This window comes from Arachis hypogaea, chromosome 11, assembly GCF_003086295.3.
Source record: "Arachis hypogaea cultivar Tifrunner chromosome 11, arahy.Tifrunner.gnm2.J5K5, whole genome shotgun sequence".
Classification (NCBI taxonomy): Eukaryota; Viridiplantae; Streptophyta; class Magnoliopsida; order Fabales; family Fabaceae; genus Arachis; species Arachis hypogaea.
This window is the reverse complement of record NC_092046.1, coordinates 56,121,393-56,144,524: the sequence shown is the minus strand read 5'-3', so window position 1 is coordinate 56,144,524 and position 23,132 is coordinate 56,121,393. Positions and strand designations below refer to the sequence as shown.

Here is a 23,132-nt window from a genome sequence, read left to right as displayed (position 1 = left end):
ACAGAAGTGGTGTACACTCTCCCCGACTGCTGTACTCTACCGGTCTCATACATCTTCTTCTCCGGACAATTCCCAACCAGGTGCCCGGGCTGTCCACAAAAGTAGCATACCCCTTATCCAAATCTGCACGGTACACCAAGATGATACTTTCCACATCTCTTACAACTCAAGTCTTGTTGTGGCTGCTTCCCAAACCTCCTTCCTTGATTCGCATTGTTATTCGGTCTCCTAAAACTGCCTTGACCCTGATTAGGTTGCTGAATAAATCCCCCACGCTTAAAGTTCCTTCCTCTGGGTGCAAAATTCCTCCCTAGAGTTCTCTGAAAAGGCATCCTCATGCTTCCCCTTTCTGCTGCTGCCTTCCTCACACACTTCTCGGCCACCCTACTGTTATTTACGAGTTTAGAAAACACCCTGATCTCCATCGGTCATAGCTCAAAATATCACTCTGTAAGCCTCCCTCATACTTAATGTATTTTCACTCGGCAAAATTCTCAGGAGCTCCTTGACAAATTCGGGAAAAGCGAGATGGAAGCAGAGATACAAATTATAAATGCAAACACATCTTCAATGATGGAATAATGTCGAGCATTCTTGCTAAAATGATGGAAAAAAATCATGCAAAATACTTTTAGGGTATTGTGTTTACTAGTTTATTTTTATCTCTTATGTCATCTTTTTTTATTCAGGTGTTATTTATTTTTAGTTTAAGTTTGATGTAATTTTTAATTTATTTAATATTTTAATTATGTAAAACTCATATGTCATTTTTTATTAAGGTGTTATTTATTTATTTTTATTGAGTTTTTCTTGTTATTTTTAATTTATTTAATATTTTAATTATGTAATGTTGGTTATAGTTTGTTAAGTTATTTAGTTATTTCTTTTGTATTTGAAAATTATCTATTTGAAATAGCCGTTAAGTAATAGCCGTTTGAAATTAGGCATTAAATACTAATTGTTTGAAACTAACAAGTAAAAAGTGGTCATTGAAAACTAGCCGTTAAAACTAACCGTTTCAAACACCAATATAAATATAAGATAAGGTCTCAATATATTTGCTCACACTTTTTTTTCTGACTCTTATAATTCTTTGGTCATATCTACTCCTACTATCTCCTTTTAAAATATTCTTTTACTTGCTATATTCATTCAAGTTTCAGCCTTTAGTCATGGATTGAAACTATAATGATTTCGGTGACAAGTCCTTGGATGACTTGGCTGAGAAAATTGTATTCAGTGACTCAGACAACTCTGATGGCATGAATCTGAGTGATTGGACTAAAGAATTTTTGTTTGATGACTCAGACGAACACCAACTTGAAATCGTGTTACAATTGTATGAGGAAGGTTCTTCGCCCAAAACTTGTAAAAGGATAGATAGAGGTCGTGAAGATGGACATCAATGACTTTTCAATTATTACTTTACACCTAACTCAGTATTCTCTTATGATATATTTCGACGGAGATTTCAAATGAAAAAACATGTCCTTCTTCGCATTGTGGAAGCTCTTTTTAAGATATATCCATATTTCTAGCAAAGAGTCAATGTCTTAGGTAATAAAGGCTTATCTCTATTGCAAAAATGCACAGCTGCCATGCGTATGTTGGCATATGGAGTCTCGGCTGACGGTGTTGACGACTATGTGTGAATAGGTGAAAACACTGCAATTGAGTGCTTGGAAAAGTTTGTTGAAGATGTAACTTCAGTTTTCAAGTGTGAATACTTACGTACCCCAAACTCGAATGATGTACAACTCCTTCTAAAGATAGAAGAGGACCATGGCTTTCCGGGCATGATGGGAAGCATTAACTGTATGCATTGGAAGTGAGAAAATTGTCCAAAAGCTTGGAAATGTATGTTCTTAAGCGGTTATCATGATAGTTCCAATAATGATATTAATGTGTTAAATCGTTCATCAGTGTTTGACGATATTTTACAAGATCACGCTCCAGAGATAAACTACACTATAAATAGTAACTCATACAATATAGATTACTATTTATTAGATGATATATATCTTGAATGGGCAACGTTTGTTAAATCAATATCTCAACCACAATGAGAGAAATGAAAATTGTTTGCACAATATCAAAAAGGACAACAGAAGGATGTAGAACGAGTATGTGGAGTGTTGCAAGTTCATTTCGCAATCATTCATGGCCCAATACGATTTTGGGATAAAGAAAAGCTTGAAAAAATAATGAGCTTGCATCATATTGCATAATATGATTGTTAGTTGAAGACAAAAGAGATACATATGCGGGTAACTTTAGTGAACTTCTTATGAGGATGTCGACAATGGTATTTCACAATTAGAGGTAGGCAAAGAGTATTTTGCTCGTGAGAGATACATTCAAAAAAAGGCAAAGACTATGGTATGGATTGAAGAGAACATCCAGAGGTGTGGATGCCATGTGCATGTATCCGTTGCACGACACCTGTGGTGTTAGATGGACTTGGGCAATCAGTGCAAACAAAATATTCCTGACACAAGATGGAAAGAGAGGAGCTTTTCAGATGTGGGTCATATAAGGGTGTAGAGGATTAGTTGCTAAGTGTCATTGGTAATGGAAGGATGATGTTAAACAATTTTTTGGGAGAACATAGTTGGTGGGCCAATGAAATTTTCCGGCAGTGTTGGGCTATGCAAGTTGGGCCTTATTGTTGAGTGAAGGATTGTTTTGTGTTGGCCTTTGTTTAAATGAGACAGTAGCCCAAGTGGAACTTATTATGCGGATCCAGTACCAAAGAACAATTTAACATGAGTAAGAATCATGGTGTTGAAAAACCGTCGAAACGGCAGAGAACCGGCCGGTTGGGCCGGACCGGTAACTGGCCGGTTCGGATAAAACGACGCCGTTTTTTAATTTGTTAAAAAAACTGATCCAGGTCATTCCCAACCCCCCCCTCGTGACCCCAACACCTCCTTTTCCCCAATCATTCATTTATTCATGTACTGGAGAACGCAGAATCAAAGAATCCCTAGCCGCCTAGCCCTCCGCCTAGCCCTCCATCGTCGCCGCCTAACCCAGGTCATCAACGTCGCCACCGTCCCAGGTCCTCAGCACCGCCGCTTCTTCCTCCATCATCGCCGCCTAACCCAGGTCCTCCATCGTCACTGCCTAACCCAGTAACTCTGCAGGTCGTCTTCGGCTCTTCATCTTCACTGGCTTCTCAGGACGGACCCAGGTTATTGGCTTCTCGTCTTCATCTTCACTGAGGGTTTGGTCCTCTTCTTCAATTTTTTTTCTATTTTTCTTCAAGTCTGCTTCGGTCTTACTTTGCATTTTGGTTCTGAAATTTGGTTCTTCAATTCTTCTTCTTCGGTCTTCGGTCTTGGTTTGAAGTTTGATTCTGTCTTGTATTTGCAAATTTGTATGTATGGTTCTGAATGCTCTGTTACTCTGTGAAAATTTGTATGTATGGTTGCTAATGGTGGAAACTTACTCTATTAGGCAGAATTCACTCTGTGAGGTTGCTAACGGTAGAAACTTAGCTAATGGTGGAAATTTGTATATTGTTGAATGCTGTAGGTAGAATTTAAATGTCTCTGAAGTACTTGAATTATTGAATTTGAATGTCTCTGAAGTCTGAAGTAGTGATTTGTGATTTTGAATATCTCTGATTACTTGATTCTTGATTTGTGTTTTGAATCTGAATTTTGTGATAAATGATAACTGATTTGTTCTGTTGTTGTTGCCATTTTTTTTCTCATTAAACTCGTAAGCATTGAACTGTGTTGTTTTCCCTCAAATTAATTTTGGTTCATGTGATTTAATTGGTGTTTAGGGTACAAAGTGAATAGCTGTTTTTAATTGGATTTGCAAGGTGATTTTTGGTTGACTTCTTATTTAATTTGGAAATAGTGTTTATGATTGGGTTTATCTGGTTTTCATTCTTTTTGAATTTCGCAATAATGTGATTACTTTTTGCTATTTTGTAGTGTTTATTGAAATTTTGTACATTTTCAATGCATATTTGTACATTTTCATTGCTAAACTCTTCAACTATGGATTGTATTATATGCTGCTAGATTTGAACTCATTAAAGTTCCCTGAATTTAAGTTCTCCTTTGGAGGCATATATTCAATTACCAGTGGAATGATAAACAATCCTACATCACTTGGTAAACATGCATCTGCCTCTACTTAATTCAATATAAATAGTGAATTTATTTAATTTTTTTAATTCTTTACAAATTCTTTTGTACTATAAGTGATTTATACATATCATAGTAAAATAAAAAATAACATTGGTTAGAATTATTTATTGAAAATGTGCAAACTTAAGTCATGAAAGTTGTTTGTATAATGTGAGATCTCAATGAATAAGTAGCTTTGCATTGTATTCAATGATTATTTGAACCATCAGTGTTGTCTTCTTATATATTTTTATGCTATTAATTCATCTCTACATGTTGGATCTATAGTACTTGATTTTGGTGTGTTATGATTGTTATGCAGGTGAATTTGAATATGGCAATAGTCAACTTGAAAGATGTGTTGTACACACGGAATGACGATGGTGTTGATTACGGCGATGTTGCTTCTCTCACCGACGACGACATATTAAGAAAGGTATTTCCAACGGAGGAAGATGCATATGATTTCTATTAGAAGTTGGGGAGGTTTCATGGTTTTGGAATTCGTAAGGGGAATATGTTTAAGGATGGAGGTGGGAACCTAATTAGGCAAAGATTTTTTGCAATAGAGAAGGGGTCAGACATAGAAAACATTACAATCGGGTGGATAGGAGGAGGCCTCACAAGCCGGAGACAAGGACAAACCGTGAGGCGAGGATGTCCATATACCTTGACAGGAGCAATAACATCTGGAGGGTGAAGAAGGTTATCACGAAGCACAACCATGCGCTCACACATCATGGCATGGTTCACCTAATTCCAAATTTTCGGTCCATGACAGAAGCGGCAAAAGCTCAAATAAATGGGATGCAAGGGTGCGGAATCTCGACCTCGAAGACGATGCAGTACCTGGCCGGTGGGTATTCTCTAGTTGGTTTCCTGAAGAAGGATGCCTATAACTACGTTGACAGGAGTAGGCGTGCTAGAATAGCCGACGGGGATGCGAACTCGGCTATAGTGTACCTGGAGGGAAAAGTTGATACTGACCCGATGTCTATGCCGCGGTATAATGTGATTGCGGATGACATGCTAGCGAATTTACTCTGGGCAGACGGTGGAAGCAGGATTGACTACCAGTACTTTGACGATGTTCTTGCATTCGACTCAACATATAAGAAGAACAAGTATAATAGGCCGCTGGTTATTTTTTCTGGCTATAATAACCACAAGCAAACTTGTATATTTGAGTTTGGGTTGGTGTTAGATGAGAGCATCGCTTCGTATACATGGCTGTTGGAGAATTTTTTGGAGGTCATGTGCAACAAGGTGCCATTGGTTGTTGTGACTGACGGAGATGATTCAATCTGGGAGGCTGTTCGAAAAGTTTTTTCGGATGCAACCCATCAACTTTGTGCATGGCACATTGAGAAGAATGTTACATCTAACATCAAGGATGTGGCTTTACGCCAGCTATTCAATAGGTGGCTGTATGCAAACATGGGGTTCGAGGACTTTGAGACCGAGTGGGCCGAAGCATCGGCTGAGTATGGATTGAATGACACCTTGTGGGGGAACCAGGTGTACAGGAAGAGGGAGATGTAGGCCAACGCATTAACATCGTGGTGAAGAAGTTTCTTCAATCAAAGCACACAATGCTGGAACTTGTCCAAAACCTTGAGCTGCTTCTTTGGGAGTTTAGGAATAACGAGTTACTATCTCAGTTCAGGTCGATCTATGGTGACCCTGTGTTGACGACCTCGTTGGACTCCTTGGAACAGTTTGCCGCTAGAGCGTATACCCGAACAGTTTTCAATGATGTGAAGAAGGAACTCGAAGCCGTTGCTTCTGTTAACTTTGTGGGGGTTCGGTGGTCGCTTACCACCAAAGTGTACACAGTAGATGAATTTGGGCATCCTGGCCGGCCTATTGTGGTCTTATGTGACAAGAATATGGGAAGGTTGCAGTGTGACTGTTACTTTTGGACACACATGGTTACCCATGTAAGCATATGTTCTTCGTCATGAAGCACGAGCATGTGATGGAGGTCCTGAAGCATTTGATGTTGAAGCGATGGACGAAAGATGCAAAACATGTTGGCGAGTATGTGGAGAAAAAATATGATGCTGGTGACCGGGAGTTTTTGCTTCGTCATGGGGCATTGCATTCCGTGTCTCTTTGGTTGTTTTTTCTTGGGGCACAACAATTCAGTCTATTCACAGAGGCGATGAAGGGGCTACAGGAGCTACGTGCTAAACTGGAGGAGATGTTCTCCAAAAAGGGCGACGGCAACGGTGACGGCAACGGTGACGTCACAGCTGCCAAACTCCGTGATCCTGATGTTGTGCGAACCAAGGGTGCACCTAGGGTGCGAAAACAAAAACAAAACATGAGGAAGTGTGCGCATGTAAGTTGCCGGGTCATACCAAACGAACATGTCCTGTCCGCAGCACAAAAAATAAGGTAAAAAGGACCCGTACCACGGGAATGGATGTTGGCGATGCTCACGTTGGTGCCGCATGTACCGGCGGGCAGACCACGAAAATTAAACTAGTAATATTGGATATATGTTAGTTATGGATTATGTTTACACAATACTTACTGTATATGTGGATGTTTTACGGTAGTTAACATATGTTTATCACCTTTACTTTAACTCGTATATGTATAAAAAATCAAATAATGTTAAATAGGTTGTTATCTTTAAAAAAAAAAGAAACTTTTGCGATTAATTTTTTATTCCAAATAAATAAAAAGAATAAAATAATAATAATAATAATTATTATTATTATTATTATTATTATTATTATTATTATTATTATTATGGGATATAATAAAGTATACTTGTTAATTAAGTTAAAGTATCCTAACATTTGTTCTCTTTGGTTTATACACACATGTGCAATTGATAATTATTTTAAAATAGACCTACTTATTAAAAAATAATATCAATTTTTTTTAAGCTTACAGTATATTTTTTAATATGATTAAAGATCAGCAAATAACATTTGTCAAACTAATTTTTTTAATTTTTTGAACTTATTTGCTGTATTAATATCATGTATTTAATACAAAATTCGCCAGATTTAACAGTGTAATAAAATTTTATAGGATAAACAAAAAAGTTCTTCACATATTATTAATTAACATATATTTAACATTAGCTTCGAATTACAAATAAAAGATCAATTAAATTGTGACTCCTGTTTTGAATAATTTATGCCATAAATTCTCCAATTTTATTTTTTCAATTCAATTAAATGCCAAACCATTTGTCATCGTAATAATTCAGGAGCATTAGTTTCATACTTTCATTTTATGTGTTCAGTCGTTCAATTGTTTTTTTGATAAACCATTTTTTTAATAAAAAATACTTTCATATATTTAATTAACTATAGAAGTGTTTGAATATAATTTGTAAAACACATATTTTATTAAAAAGTAATTATTCATATCAACATAGTTAATGTGATATTAAGAAAATCTTTAGAATTAGTTTTTCAAAAGAAAATATTCCTTTTAAACAACTTATATTTTTTAATTGAGTGATCTTTTCTATTTATATAATAAAATAGAACAAATTATTGGCTTCTTAAAATTACTTAAAAATAGCCTTTTAATTCATTTACATCCTAAAAAGCATGATCGATAATTCGATATAGCTAAAACAATAAAAAACCTAACGTAAAAATGGAATGGATATTTTATATCGAGCTCTAATAACTTGAAATTTTTTTTATGCCTTTAGTGGGTTTAGGGTTTAGGGTTTAGGGTTTAGCTTCTCTGTTTGAATGCTCGTGAATCATTTTTGGTGAACCTAGTCTTTTTTTCTGTAACCTCTTTAAATTCTATTAGACATCCAAACTCAACCCAATCATAAAAAATAGTCTATATTCATTTTTTCGGCCCATCACCCAAAAAACATAAATTACATCATTAAATTAATCACCTATCTTTGTCTCGATAATCTCACCTGAAATGCATTCTAAAAGACTGTATCCGACTGCTTGTGTCAACTATTCTATCTGTTGAACAATCTCAATGTTGCTAGTCCCCTTTGCACGCGTCAAAACCATGTCAAGTCCACATAAGATTCAGACGTATCGATATCAACTGCCCATACCATAGAATTTGCCCCAAAAAAATATCGAACTTCGTGATAGATAAAAACATCAACAACTACAAGCAAACTTGGGTAAGTATATATTACAGTTTCATAACGCTTAATATATAAGTTAAGTTAAGTTTAGAGTTAAGTTAAGTTTACAGTTTCATAACGCTATTTGTCGTTATTTTATTTGTGTAATTTTTACATGTGTAATTTTTTTCAATACGTAATGTGTTTTTTTTTTATCTTGTTATGCTTAATTAGGTAATATTTTAAAATTTATTTTTATTAGTGTGTTATATCTTTTAAATATGGTATATAATTATTAATTTTATAATTTTTTATTTTTTATTTTAATTAAATTTTTATAATTTAATTAAAATTATTTAAAATAATTAAAAATAATTTAAATTTAAATTAAATGAAATCAAATATTAGAGTAACAAATTTTACGTTAAATTTTAAACAAATTTTATGATATATAATTTTATAAATATTTATGTAACATCTTATAAAATTTAAAATAAAATAAAATTAATACTAAATATTGAAAACACTGTTAGCTGACGTTTATTTATTTGAAACCCTCTAACGCGAAAGTTTATGAAACATCGTTCACTTCCTTTATCCATGGCGGATTTCAAGGAATTTCCTTGACCACATTCTTAAATTTGCATATACTTTTTTTTTTTCTAATATGTTAGCACTATTTTATTTTAAAATACTTAAACGATTCGTAATGCAATGTCGTCATATGAAATTGGAGCATGCATATAGGAATTAGCTAGGTAATTTATTATTAGAATTTAACTAACATCAATTTTAAGAGTACATAATAAATTTATTATTAATAAAAAATTTTATTTTATAATTTTAACATATCTTTAAAATGCATAATAAATAAACTCTTATAGTCTTATTATTATTTGAAAAACAATTGGTTGTTTTTCTTTAAACGATGGTTGTTTTTCTTTAAGATAGGTCTATGAATGATTGATTATATTCCCCCACCGCCCTCACCCTCGCCCTTTCTATTGACAACTGTACAATTTTTAATGAATAGAAACTTAGATTAGGGAAATTTTTACTTCAATCATGATTATATAATTAAGGAGCTATTTTCTATGACTGCATTTATTTTTGAGAAAACGATAAGATAAGATACTAAAAATAATACACAAAAATTAGAGATATAAAATTATGTTTTTATATTTTGTTTGATAATAAATTAGAATAAATTATAAAAATTTAATTTATTCTCATTTTATTTATTTAAAAAATTTGAAAAAAATATAACAACAAAAAATTATAATTATAAAAAAAATAAAAAAATAAATTATATCTCTTGTTAATATTTTTGTATCTTTTTTATTAAAATAAATATAAAATACACTAATTTAATATCTTTAAATATAATATTTCTATTTATATTTCATTTATTAAACATAATTTTATATTTTTTGTGTCCTATATCTTGTCTCTAAAAACAAAAGCAACGTATATTTGATGGAAGACATTAGTCTGAACCACTTCCCCTGAACGACACGCATGTTAACGACAGAGGAAAGGAGTAAAGGACTTTAACTTTGCTTGATTGGTCTAATAATTAGTCAACCCCATAAAGTTTTTGGATTTTTTATTTAATTAAATAAATATTTTATTTATACCTAATTTATGGAGTATTTACTAGTTTTTTTTTTTTTTTTGGAGTAAGAGTATTTACTAGTTTAAAGATGTATGTCACATTTTGAATACATTGGACATAGGAAAAATAAGCCCATATTCCATATACAACACTTCTGATATCTGACGGTTCAAAAACTAATATCTCGGATGCATCCCACTACAAAAAAAAAAAAAAAATGATTATTACGACAATTTTTTTTGGTAATTATAATGATTTTTACTACTATTATATCTACAAACGGCATTTCAAAAAACACCGTAATTTAAAGCATTATTCTAAAAATTATGACAGTTTTTCAAAAACTTTCACAATTTCCATTATTAAATCGACAATCTTTTAAACATTTAAAACTACATTTAAAACTGTTATTATATTTAAATAAAATAGCAATTTTCTAAATAATTAAAATAACAGTTATAAATCACCGTTTTTATCGAATTAAATTAGCATATTATTGTATAAAATAGAGAATATAAATTGCCATTTTTTAAGATAAAGTAGCATTTTATATTGTTTAAAATGGCAACGGTCATTTTTAACAAAAAATAACATTTTTAAATTGTTTAAAATGATAATTTTAACTGTAGCTATTATAGAGTTAAAATGATAATTTTTTTCTTGTTTAAAATAATAATTAAAACCATCAGTTTTACTAGATTAAAATAATAATTTTTTTTATTTAAAATGGCAATTGAAACTGTTGTTGTGAAGCATCAAAGCAACAATTTTTTGTTTAAACTTTAAAAATAACAAAAATCATAAACCATAAACAAAATATTAGGTATAACGATTTTTAAGTCATGCATAGTCATAAAGAATCAAAAGTTATAACTCATAACTCAAACATAATATAGTTTTTCAATATTAAAAATCAAAAGTCATAAATCCTAAAGAAATTATCAAATACAACATTTTTTAATTATAAATATTTTAACATATACTTATTAATACATAAAATTAGAGAAGATCAAAAAGCAATAAGGGAGGAGCAACAAAGACAAGAAAGAGACATAGAAGAGTTCAAGGACATCATTGATTCCTCAAGAAGGAAATGCCACCATCACTAAGGTGGACTCATTCCTTGTTCTTAAATTCTCTGTTTTTCATTTTCTCTATGTTAAGTGCTTATCTATGTTTGTGTCTTATTACATGATAATTAGTAGTTAGTAACATTGTCTTAAAGTTATGAATGTCCTATGAATCCATCACCTCTCTTAAAATGAAAAATGTTTTAATTCAAAAGAACAAGAAGTACATGAGTTTCGAATTTATCCTTGAACTTAGTTTAATTATATTGATGTGGTGACAATGCTTCTTGTTTTCTGAATGAATGCTTGAACAGTGCATATGTCTTTTGAAGTTGTTGTTTAAGAATGTTAAATATGTTGGCTCTTGAAAGAATGATGATAAGGAGACATGTTATTTGATAATCTGAAAAATCATAAAAATGATTCTTGAAGCAAGAAAAAGCAGCAAAGAACAAAGCTTGCAGAGAAAAAAAATAGCAAAAAAAATAGAAAAAAAAAGAGAAAAAGCAAGCAGAAAAAGCCAAAAGCTCTTAAAACTAAGAGGCAAGAGCAAAAAGCCAATAACGCTTAAAACCAAAAGGCAATGGTAACAAAAAGGATCCCAAGGCTTTGAGCATCAGTGGATAGGAGGGCCTAAAGGAATACAATCCTGGCCTAAGCGGCTAAACCAAGCTGTCCCTAACCATGTGCTTGTGGCGTGAAGGTGTCAAGTGAAAACTTGAGACTGAGCGGTTAAAGTCAAGGTCCAAAGCAAAAAAAAAAAAAAGAGTGTGCTTAAGAATCCTGGACACCTCTAATTGGGGACTTTAGCAAAGCTGAGTCACAATCTGAAAAGGTTCACCCAATTATGTGTCTGTGGCATTTATGTATCTGGTGGTAATACTGGAAAACAAAGTGCTTAGGGCCACGGCCAAGACTCATAAAATAGATGTGTTCAAGAATCATCATACTGAACTAGGAGAATCAATAACACTATTATTCTGTAAACCCTAGTAACTAGTTTAGTATAAATAGGACTTTTTACTATTGTATTAGACATCTTTTGATCATTTTTAGATCTCTAGACCTCCATGGGAGGCTGGCCACTCGGCCATGCTTACCCTCTATTCACTTATGTATTTTCAACGGTAGAGTTTCTACACTCCATAGATTAAGGTGTGGAGCTCTACTGTTCCTCATGAATTAATGCAAAGTACTACTGTTTTTCTATTCAATTCAACTTATTCCGCTTCTAAGATATTCATTCGCACTTCAACCTGAATGTGATGAACGTGACAATCATCATCATTCCCTATAGACGCGTGCCTGACAACCACTTCCGTTCTACCTTAGATTGAATGAGTATCTCTTGGATCTCTTAATCAGAATCTTCGTGGTATAAGCTAGATTGATGGCGGCATTCATGAGAGTCCGGAAAGTCTAAACCTTGTCTTTGGTATTCCGAGTAGGACTCTGGGATTGAATGACTGTGACGAACTTCAAACTCACAAGTGCTGGGCGTAGTGACAGACGCAAAAGGAGGGTGAATCCTATTCCAGTATGATCGAGAACCTCAGATGATTAGCCGTGCTGTGACAGAGCATTTGGACCATTTTCACAAGAGGATGTGATGCAACCATTGACAAGGGTGATGCCTCCAGACGATTAGCCATGCAGTGACAGCGCATCGGACCATTTTCCAGAGAGGATAAAAAGTAGCCATTGACAACGGTGATGTCCTTACATAAAGCCAGCCATGGAAAGGAGTATGATTGATTGGATAAAGACAGCAGGAAAGCAGAGGTTCAAAGGAACGAAAGCATCTCTATGCGCTTATCTGAAATTCTCACCAATGATTTACATAAGTATTTCTGTCCTTATTTTATTATTTATGTTCGAAAACTCCATAACTATTTCATATCCGCCTGACTGAGATTTACAAGGTGACCATAGCTTGCTTCATACCGACAATCTCCGTGGGATCGACCCTTACTCACGTAAGGTTTATTACTTGGACGACCCAGTGCACTTGCTGGTTAGTTGCATCGAAGTTGTGAATGAAAAACAATTTATTAAGACGTGCGTACAGAGTTTTTTGACGCCGTTGCCTGAGATCACAATTTCGTGCACTAAGTTTTTGGCGCCGTTGCCGGGGATTGTTCGAGTTTGGACAACTGACGGTTCATCTTGTTGCTCAGATTAGGTAATTTTTTTTTGTTTTTTTTTCAAAAATTTTTCAAAAATCTTTCAAAAAAAATTTCTCCTTTGTTTTCGAAAAAAATTTAAAAAAAAAAAAAGAAAAATGTTTTCAAAAAAATATATTTTTCTTCAGAATTTTTAAGAATGAATTCTAGTATTTCATGAAGCATGTTGAAGCCTGGCTGGCTGTAAAGCCATGTCTAATTCTTTTGGATAGGGAATGTCAGGCGTGTCATGTCTGAGTTACATACTAAAGCTTGGCTGGCTATTAAGCCATGCCTGACCCTTTGATTGGAGCTTTAGACTAAAGAGCATAAGATTCCTGGAATTCATATTAAAAATTTTGGAGTCCTTATTTTTCTTTTTCAAAATGATTTTCGAAAAAATTAAAAGAAAATACAAAAAAATCATAAAATCATAAAAATCAAAAATATTTCATGTTTCTTGTTTGAGTCTTGAGTTAAGTTGTAAGTTTGGTGTCAATTGCATATTCATATTTTTCGAAAAAAATCATGCATTCATAGTATTCTTCATGATCTTCAAGTTGTTCTTGGTAAGTCTTCTTGTTTGATCTTGATGTTTTCTTGTTTTGTGTCTTTTCTTGTTTTTCATGTGCATTTTTGCATTCATAGTGTCTGAACATGAAAGATTTCTAAGTTTGGTGTCTTGCATGTTTTCTTTGCATTAAAAATTTTCAAAAATATGTTCTTGATGTTCATCAAGATCTTCATAGTGTTCTTGGTGTTCATCTTGACATTCATAGCATTCTTGCATGCATTCATTGTTTTGATCCAAAATTTTCATGCATTGCATCATTTTCATGTTTTTTCTCTCATCATTAAAAATTCAAAAATAAAAAAAAAAAATATCTTCCCCTTTTTCTCTCTTAAAATTTCGAAAATTAGATTTGACTTTTTCAAAATTTTTTAAAATCTAGTTGTTTTTATGAGTCAAATCAAATTTTCAATTTAAAAATCTTATCTTTTTCAAAATCTTTTTCAAAAATCAAATCTTTTTTTATTTTTTTAGTTATTTTCGAAAATTTTAAAAATACTTTTCAAAAATCTTTTTCTTATCTTTACCACATAATTTTCGAAAATAACATCATCAATTAATGTTTTGATTCAAAAATTTCAAATTTGTTACTTGCTTGTTAAGAAAGATTCAAACTTTAAGTTCTAGAATCATATCTTGTGATTTCTTGTGAATCAAGTCATTAATTGTGATTTTAAAAATCAAATCTTTTTCAAAACTAATTTCAATCATATCTTTTCAAAAATATCTCTTTATCTTATCTTTTTCAAAATTTGATTTTAAAATATCCTTTCTAACTTCTTATCCTCTTATCTCTTCAAAATTGATTTTCAAATTTGTTTCAACTAACTAACTAACTTTTTGTTTGTTTCTTATCTTTTTCAAAACTACCTAACTAACTCCCTCTCTCTCTAATTTTCGAAAATATCTTCCCTCTTTTTCAAAATTTCTTTTTAATTAACTAATTATTTTAACTTCTGATTTCAAAATTTAAAAACATTACTAACCTTTTTCAAAAGCTATTTTCAAAAACCACTAACTCTTTTTCAAAAATTATTTTCGAAAATTCACTTCCCCCTCTCATCTTCTTCTATTTGTTTATTTATTTACTAACATCTCTTCCTCACTCACCAAAAATCCGAACCACCTCTCTCTCTCTGAGTTCAGATTTTCTTTTCTTCTTTTCTTCTATTCACACAGGGACCTCTATACTGTGGTAAAAAGGATCCCTATTATTATTAATATTATTATTTTTCTGTCCCTCTTTTTCATATGAGCAGGATCAAAGACAAGAATATTCTTGTTGAAGCAGATCCAAAACCTGAAAGGACTCTGAAAAGGAAACTAAGAGAAGCTAAAATACAACAGTCCAGAGACAACCTTTCAGAAATTTTCGAACAAGAAGAGGAGATGGCAGCCGAAAATAATAATAATTCAAGGAGAATGCTTGGTGACTTTACTGCACCTAATTCCAATTTACATGAAAGAAGCATCTCCATTCCTGCCATTGGAGCAAACAATTTTGAGCTGAAACCTCAATTAGTTTCTCTGATGCAGCAGAACTGCAAGTTTCATGGGCTTCCATCTGAAGATCCTTTTCAGTTCTTAACTGAATTCTTGCAGATATGTGATACTGTTAAGACTAATGGAGTAGATCCTGAAGTCTACAGGCTCATGCTTTTCCCTTTTGCTGTAAGAGACAGAGCTAGAGTATGGTTGGACTCTCAACCTAAGGATAGCCTGAACTCTTGGGATAAGCTGGTCAAGGCTTTCTTAGCCAAGTTCTTTCCTCCTCAAAAGCTGAGTAAGCTTAGAGTGGATGTTCAGACCTTCAGACAGAAAGAAGGTGAATCCCTCTATGAAGCTTGGGAGAGATACAAAGGACTGACCAAAAAGTTTCCTTCTGACATGCTTTCAGAATGGACCATCCTGGATATATTCTATGATGGTCTGTCTGAATTAGCTAAGATGTCATTGGATACTTCTGCAGGTGGATCCATTCACCTAAAGAAAACGCCTGCAGAAGCTCAAGAACTCATTGACATGGTTGCTAATAACCAGTTCATGTACACTTCTGAAAGGAATTCTGTGAATAATGGGACGCTTATGAAGAAGGGAGTTCTTGAAATTGATACTCTGAATGCTATATTGGCTCAGAATAAAATATTGACTCAGCAAGTCAATATGATTTCTCAGAGTCTGAATGGAATGCAAGCTGCATCCAACAGTACTCAAGAGGCATCTTCTGAAGAAGAAGCTTATGATCCTGAAAACCCTGCAATAGCAGAGGTAAATTATATGGGTGAACCTTATGGAAACACATATAATCCATCATGGAGAAATCACCCAAATCTCTCATGGAAGGATCAACAAAAGCCTCAACAAAGCTTTAATAATGGTGGAAGAAATAGGTTTAACAATAGTAAACCTTTTCCATCATCCACTCAGCAACAGACAGAGAATTTTGAGCAGAATTCATCTAGCTTAGATAATTTAGTCTCTGATCTATCTAAGACCACTGTGAGTTTCATGAATGAAACAAGATCCTCCATTATAAATTTGGAAGCACAAGTGGGCCAGCTGAGTAAAAGGATCACTAAAATCCCTCCTAGTACTCTCCCAAGCAATACAGAAGAAAATCCAAAAGGAGAGTGCAAGGCCATTGACATAACCACCATGGCCGAACCTGTAAGGGAGGTTGAGGACGTGAATCTCAGTGAGGAAGACCTCCTAGGACGTTCAGTGATCAATAAGGAGTTTCCCTTTGAGGAACCAAAGGAATCTGAGACTCATCTAGAGACCATAGAGATTCCATTGAACCTCCTTATGCCATTCATGAGCTTTGATGAGTATTCCTCTTCTGAAGAAAAAGAGGATGTTACTGAAGAGCAAACTGCCAAGTTTCTTGGTGCAATCATGAAGCTGAATGCCAAATTATTTGGTATTGAGACTTGGGAAGATGAACCTCCCTTGTTCACCAATGAACTAAGTGATCTGGATCAACTGAAATTGCCTCAGAAGAAACAGGATCCTGGAAAGTTCGTAATACCTTGTACCATAGGCAACATGATCTTTGAAAAGGCTCTGTGTGACCTTGGTTCAGGGATAAACCTCATGCCCCTCTCTGTAATAGAGAAACTGGGAATCTATGGGGTACAAGCTACTAAAATCTCATTAGAGATTGCAGACAATTCAAGAAAACAGGCTTATGGACAAGTAGAGGACGTGTTAGTAAAGGCTGAAGGCCTTTACATCCCTGCTGATTTCATAATCCTTGATACTGGGAAGGATGAGGATGAATCCATCATCCTTGGAAGACCTTTCCTAGCCACAGCAAGAGCTGTGATTGATGTTGACAGAGGTGAATTAGTCCTTCAATTGAATAAGGACTCCCTTGTGTTTACAACTCAAGGTTACCCTTCTGTAAACATGGAGAAGAGGCACAGTAAGCTTCTCTCAAAACAGAGTCAACCAGAGCCCCCACAGTCAAACTCTAAGTTTGGTGTTGGGAGGCCACAACCAAACTCTAAGTTTAGTGTTGGGAAGTCTCAACAATGCTCTGAACATCTGTGAGGCTCCATGAGAGCCCACTGTCAAGCTATTGACATTAAAGAAGCGCTTGTTGGGAGGCAACCCAATTTTTATTTATCTAATTCTATTTTTCTTGTTCTTTCATGTTTTATTAGGTCCATGATCATGTGGAGTCACAAAATAAATATAAAAATTGAAAACGGAATCAAAAACAGCAGAAGAAAAATCACACCCTGGAGGAAGACCTTACTGGCGTTTAAACGCCAGTAAGAAGCATCTGGCTGGCGTTCAACGCTAGAACAGAGCATGGTTCTGGCGCTGAATACCCAAAATGGGCAGCATCTGGGTGTTTGGACGCCAGAATTGCACCCTGGAGAAGAGCTGGCGCTGAACGCCCAGAACAAGCACCAATCTGGCGCTGAACGCCCAGAGTTGTGTGCAAGGGCATTTTGCATGCCTAATTTGGTGCAAGGTTGTAAATCCTTGAACACCTCAGGATCTGTGGACCCCACAGGATCCCCACCTACCTCCACTCACTTCTTCTCACCCCTCTTTCACACAATCCTATAAACACTCTTCTCCAAAATTCTTCACCAATCACCTCAATCTCTCTTCCCTATCACCACTCACATCCATCCACTCTTCCCCATAAACCTACCTCATAAACACCTCCTACCTTCAAAATTCAAAATCTATTTCCCACCCAAACCCACCCTATATGGCCGAAACCTTACCCCCCTCCCTTCCCTATATATAGCCCTCCATTCCTCCTCATTTTCACACAACACAACCCTCTCTTCCCCTTCTTGGCCGAAACACATCTCTCTCCCTCTTCTCTATTTCTTCTTCTTCTTCATCCCTTCTTTCTTCTCTTGCTCGAGGGCAAGCAAAACTCTAAGTTTGGTGTGGTAAAAGCATAAGCTTTTTGTTTTTCCATTACCATTGATGGCACCCAAGACCGGAGAATCCTCTAGAAAAGGGAAAGGGAAGACAAAAGCTTCCACCTCTGAGTCATGGGAGATGGAAAGATTCATCTCCAAAGCTCATCAAGACCACTTCTATGATGTTGTGGTCAAGAAGAAGGTGATCCCCGAGGTCCCTTTCAAGCTCAAGAAGAATGAGTATCCGGAGATCCGACATGAAATCCAAAGAAGAGGTTGGGAAGTTCTAACAAACCCCATCCAACAAGCCGGCATCCTAATGGTTCAAGAGTTCTATGCCAATGCATGGATCACTAGGAACCATGATCAAAGTAAGAACTCAAACCCAAAGAATTATATTACAATGGTTCGGGGGAAATACTTAGATTTTAGTCCGGAAAATGTGAGGTTGGCGTTTAACTTGCCTATGATGCAAGGAGATGCACGCCCCTACACTAGAAGGGTCAACTTTAATCAAAGGTTGGACCAAGTCCTCATGGACATATGTGTGGAAGGAGCTCAATGGAAGATTGACTCCAAAGGCAAGCCGGTTCAATTAAGAAGACTGGACCTCAAGCCTGTGGCTAGAGGATGGTTGGAGTTCATCCAACGCTCCATCATCCCCACTAGCAACCGATCTGAAGTTACTGTGGATCGGGCCATCATGATTCACAGCATCATGATTGGAGAGGAAGTAGAAGTTCATGAAGTTATCTCCCTTGAATTCTACAAAATAGCCGAAAAGCCCTCTCCTGGGGCAAGGCTAGCTTTTCCTCATCTTATTTGTCATCTATGTTACTCAGCTGGAGCTTTCATAGAAATAGACATTCCCATTGAGGAAGAGAAGCCCATCACTAAGAAAAGGATGGAGCAAGCAAGAGAGCCCATTCATGGATCTCAAGAGACGCATGAAGCTCATCACCATGAGATCCCGGAGATGCCTCAAATGCATTTTCCTCCACAAAATTATTGAGAGCAAATCAACACCTCCCTAGGAGAATTAAGTTCCAACATGGGACAACTAAGGGTGGAACATCAAGAGCACTCCATCATCCTTCATGAAATTAGAGAAGATCAAAAAGCAATAAGGGAGGCGCAACAAAGACAAGGAAGAGACATAGAAGAGCTCAAGGACATCATTGGTTCCTCAAGAAGGAAATGCCACCATCACTAAGGTGGACTCATTCCTTGTTCTTAAATTCTCTGTTTTTCATTTTCTCTATGTTAAGTGCTTATCTATGTTTGTGTCTTATTACATAATCATTAGTAGTTAGTAACATTGTCTTAAAGTTATGAATGTCCTATGAATCCATCACCTCTCTTAAAATGAAAAATGTTTTAATTCAAAAGAACAAGAAGTACATGAGTTTCGAATTTATCCTTGAACTTAGTTTAATTATATTGATGTGGTGACAATGCTTCTTGTTTTCTGAATGAATTCTTGAACAGTGCATATGTCTTTTGAAGTTGTTGTTTAAGAATGTTAAATATGTTGGCTCTTGAAAGAATGATGATAAGGAGACATGTTATTTGATAATCTGAAAAATCATAAAAATGATTCTTGAAGCAAGAAAAAGCAGCAAAGAACAAAGCTTGCAGAGAAAAAAAAATAGCGAAAAAAATAGAAAAAAAAAAGAGAAAAAGCAAGCAGAAAAAACCAAAAGCTCTTAAAACCAAGAGGCAAGAGCAAAAAGCCAATAACTCTTAAAACCAAAAGGCAATGGTAACAAAAAGGATCCCAAGGCTTTGAGCATCAGTGGATAGGAGGGCCTAAAGGAATACAATCCTGGCCTAAGTGGCTAAACCAAGCTGTCCCTAACCATGTGCTTGTGGCGTGAAGGTGTCAAATGAAAACTTGAGACTGAGCGGTTAAAGTCAAGGTCCAAAGCAAAAAAAAAAGAGTGTGCTTAAGAACCCTGGACACCTCTAATTGGGGACTTTAGCAAAGCTGAGTCACAATCTGAAAAGGTTCACCCAATTATGTGTCTGTGGCATTTATGTATCCGGTGGTAATACTGGAAAACAAAGTGCTTAGGGCCACGGCCAAGACTCATAAAACAGATGTGTTCAAGAATCATCATACTGAACTAGAAGAATCAATAACACTATCTGAACTCTGAGTTTCTATAGATGCCAATCATTCTGAACCTCAATGGATAAAGTGAGATGCCAAAACTATTCAAGAGGCAGAAAGCTACAAGTCCCGCTCATCTGATTGGATCTATGTTTCATTGATAGTTTGGAATTTATAGTATATTCTCTTCTTTTTATCCTATTTGATTTTCAGTTGCTTGGGGACAAGCAACAATTTAAGTTTGGTGTTGTGATGAGCGGATAATTTATACGCTTTTTGGCATTGTTTTTAGCATGTTTTTAGTAGAATCTAGTTACTTTTAGGGATGTTTTCATTATTTTTTATGTTAAATTCACATTTCTGGACTTTACTATGAGTTTGTGTGTTTTTCTGTGATTTCAGATATTTTCGGGCTGAAATTGAGGGACTTGAGCAAAAATCAGATTCAGAGGTAGAAGAAGGACTCCGGATGTTGTTGGATTCTGACCTCCCTGCACTCAAAGTGAATTTTCTGGAGCTACAGAACTCAAAAGGACGCGCTTTCAACTTCGTTGAAAAGTAGACATCCAGGGCTTTCCAGCAATATATAATAGTCCATATTTTAGCCAAGTTTAGAAGACGTAAAAGGGCGTTGAACGCCAGTTCTACGCTGCTGTCTGGAGTTAAACGCCAGAAACACGTCACAAACCAGAGTTGAACGCCAGAATTACGTTACAACCTGGCGTTCAACTCCAGAAAGAGCCTCTGAACGTGTAACATTCAAGCTCAGCCCAAGCACACACCAAGTGGGCCCCGAAAGTGGATTTATGCATCAATTACTTACTTCTGTAAACCCTAGTAACTAGTTTAGTATAAATAGGACTTTTTACTATTGTATTAGACATCTTTTGATCATTTTTAGATCTCTAGACCTTCATGGGAGGCTGGCCACTTGGCCATGCTTACCCTCTATTCACTTATGTATTTTCAACGGCAGAGTTTCTACACTCCATAGATTAAGGTGTGGAGCTCTGCTGTTCCTCATGAATTAATGCAAAGTACTACTGTTTTTCTATTCAATTCAACTTATTCCGCTTCTAAGATATTCATTCGCACTTCAACCTGAATGTGATGAACGTGACAATCATCATCATTCCTATGGACGCGTGCCTGACAACCACTTCCGTTCTACCTTAGATTGAATGAGTATCTCTTGGATCTCTTAATCAGAATCTTCGTGGTATAAGCTAGATTGATGGCGGCATTCATGAGAGTCCGGAAAGTCTAAACCTTGTCTGTGGTATTCTGAGTAGGACTCTGGGATTGAATGACTGTGACGAACTTCAAACTCACAAGTGCTGGGCGTAGTGACAGACACAAAAGGAGGGTGAATCCTATTCAGTATGATCGAGAACCTCAGATGATTAGCCGTGCTGTGACAGAGCATTTGGACCATTTCACAAGAGGATGGGATGCAACCATTGACAAGGGTGATGCCTCCAGACGATTAGCCATGCAGTGACAGCGCATCGGACCATTTTCCAGAGAGGATAAAAAGTAGCCATTGACAACGGTGATGTCCTTACATAAAGCCAGCCATGGAAAGGAGTATGATTGATTGGATAAAAACAGCAGGAAAGCAGAGGCTCAGAGGAACGAAAGCATCTCTATGCGCTTATCTGAAATTCTCACCAATGATTTACATAAGTATTTCTATCCTTATTTTATTATTTATGTTCGAAAACTCCATAACTATTTCATATCCGCCTGACTGAGATTTACAAGGTGACCATAGCTTGCTTCATACCGACAATCTCCGTGGGATCGACCCTTACTCACGTAAGGTTTATTACTTGGACGACCCAGTGCACTTGCTGGTTAGTTGCATCGAAGTTGTGAATGAAAAACAATTTATTAAGACGTGCGTACAGAGTTTTTTGACGCCGTTGCCTGAGATCACAATTTCGTGCACTAAGTTTTTGGCGCCGTTGCCGAGGATTATTTGAGTTTGGACAACTGACGGTTCATCTTGATGCTCAGATTAGGTAATTTTCTTTTTGTTTTCTTTTCAAAAATCTTTCAAAAAAATTTTCTCCTTTGTTTTCGAAAAAAATTAAAAAAAAAAATGTTTTCAAAAAAAGATATTTTTCTTCAGAATTTTTAAGAATGAATTCTAGTGTTTCATGAAGCATGTTGAAGCCTGGCTGGCTGTAAAGCCATGTCTAATTCTTTTGGATAGGGAATGTCATGCGTGTCATGTCTGAGTTACATACTAAAGCTTGGCTGGCTATTAAGCCATGCCTGACCCTTTGATTGGAGCTTTAGACTAAAGAGCATAAGATTCCTAGAATTCATATTAAAAATTTTGGAGTCCTTATTTTTCTTTTTCAAAATGATTTTCGAAAAAATTAAAAGAAAATACAAAAAAATCATAAAATCATAAAAATCAAAAATATTTCATGTTTCTTGTTTGAGTCTTGAGTTAAGTTGTAAGTTTGGTGTCAATTGCATATTCATATTTTTCGAAAAAAATCATGCATTCATAGTATTCTTCATGATCTTCAAGTTGTTCTTGGTAAGTCTTCTTGTTTGATCTTGATGTTTTCTTGTTTTGTGTCTTTTCTTGTTTTTCATGTGCATTTTTGCATTCATAGTGTCTGAAAATGAAAGATTTCTAAGTTTGGTGTCTTGCATGTTTTCTTTGCATTAAAAATTTTCAAAAATATGTTCTTGATGTTCATCATGATCTTCATAGTGTTCTTTGTGTTCATCTTGACATTCATAGCATTCTTGCATGCATTCATTGTTTTGATCCAAAATTTTCATGCATTGCATCATTTTCATGTTTTTTCTCTCTCATCATTAAAAATTCAAAAATAAAAAAAATATCTTCCCCTTTTTCTCTCTTAAAATTTCGAAAATTAGATTTGACTTTTTCAAAATTTTTAAAATCTAGTTGTTTTTATGAGTCAAATCAAATTTTCAATTTAAAAATCTTATCTTTTTCAAAA

The 23,132-nt window shown here is 35.1% G+C and overlaps 1 protein-coding gene and 1 non-coding gene across 2 annotated transcripts; one reads left to right on the top strand and one right to left on the bottom strand.

Moving 5' to 3' along the window:
- Positions 1-4,919: 4,919 nt before the first annotated feature.
- On the top strand, positions 4,920-5,687 carry LOC112721388 (protein FAR1-RELATED SEQUENCE 5-like). The gene has a single exon (XM_025772458.1). The coding sequence runs from the start codon at positions 4,920-4,922 to the stop codon at positions 5,685-5,687; it is 768 nt and encodes a 255-aa protein (XP_025628243.1).
- A 9,736-nt stretch (positions 5,688-15,423) lies between these two features.
- Positions 15,424-15,531, bottom strand: LOC112724421 (small nucleolar RNA R71). Its single transcript, XR_003163584.1, has one exon. It is a non-coding gene; the product is annotated as a small nucleolar RNA R71 (small nucleolar RNA).
- Between the last annotated feature and the right edge of the window lie 7,601 nt (positions 15,532-23,132).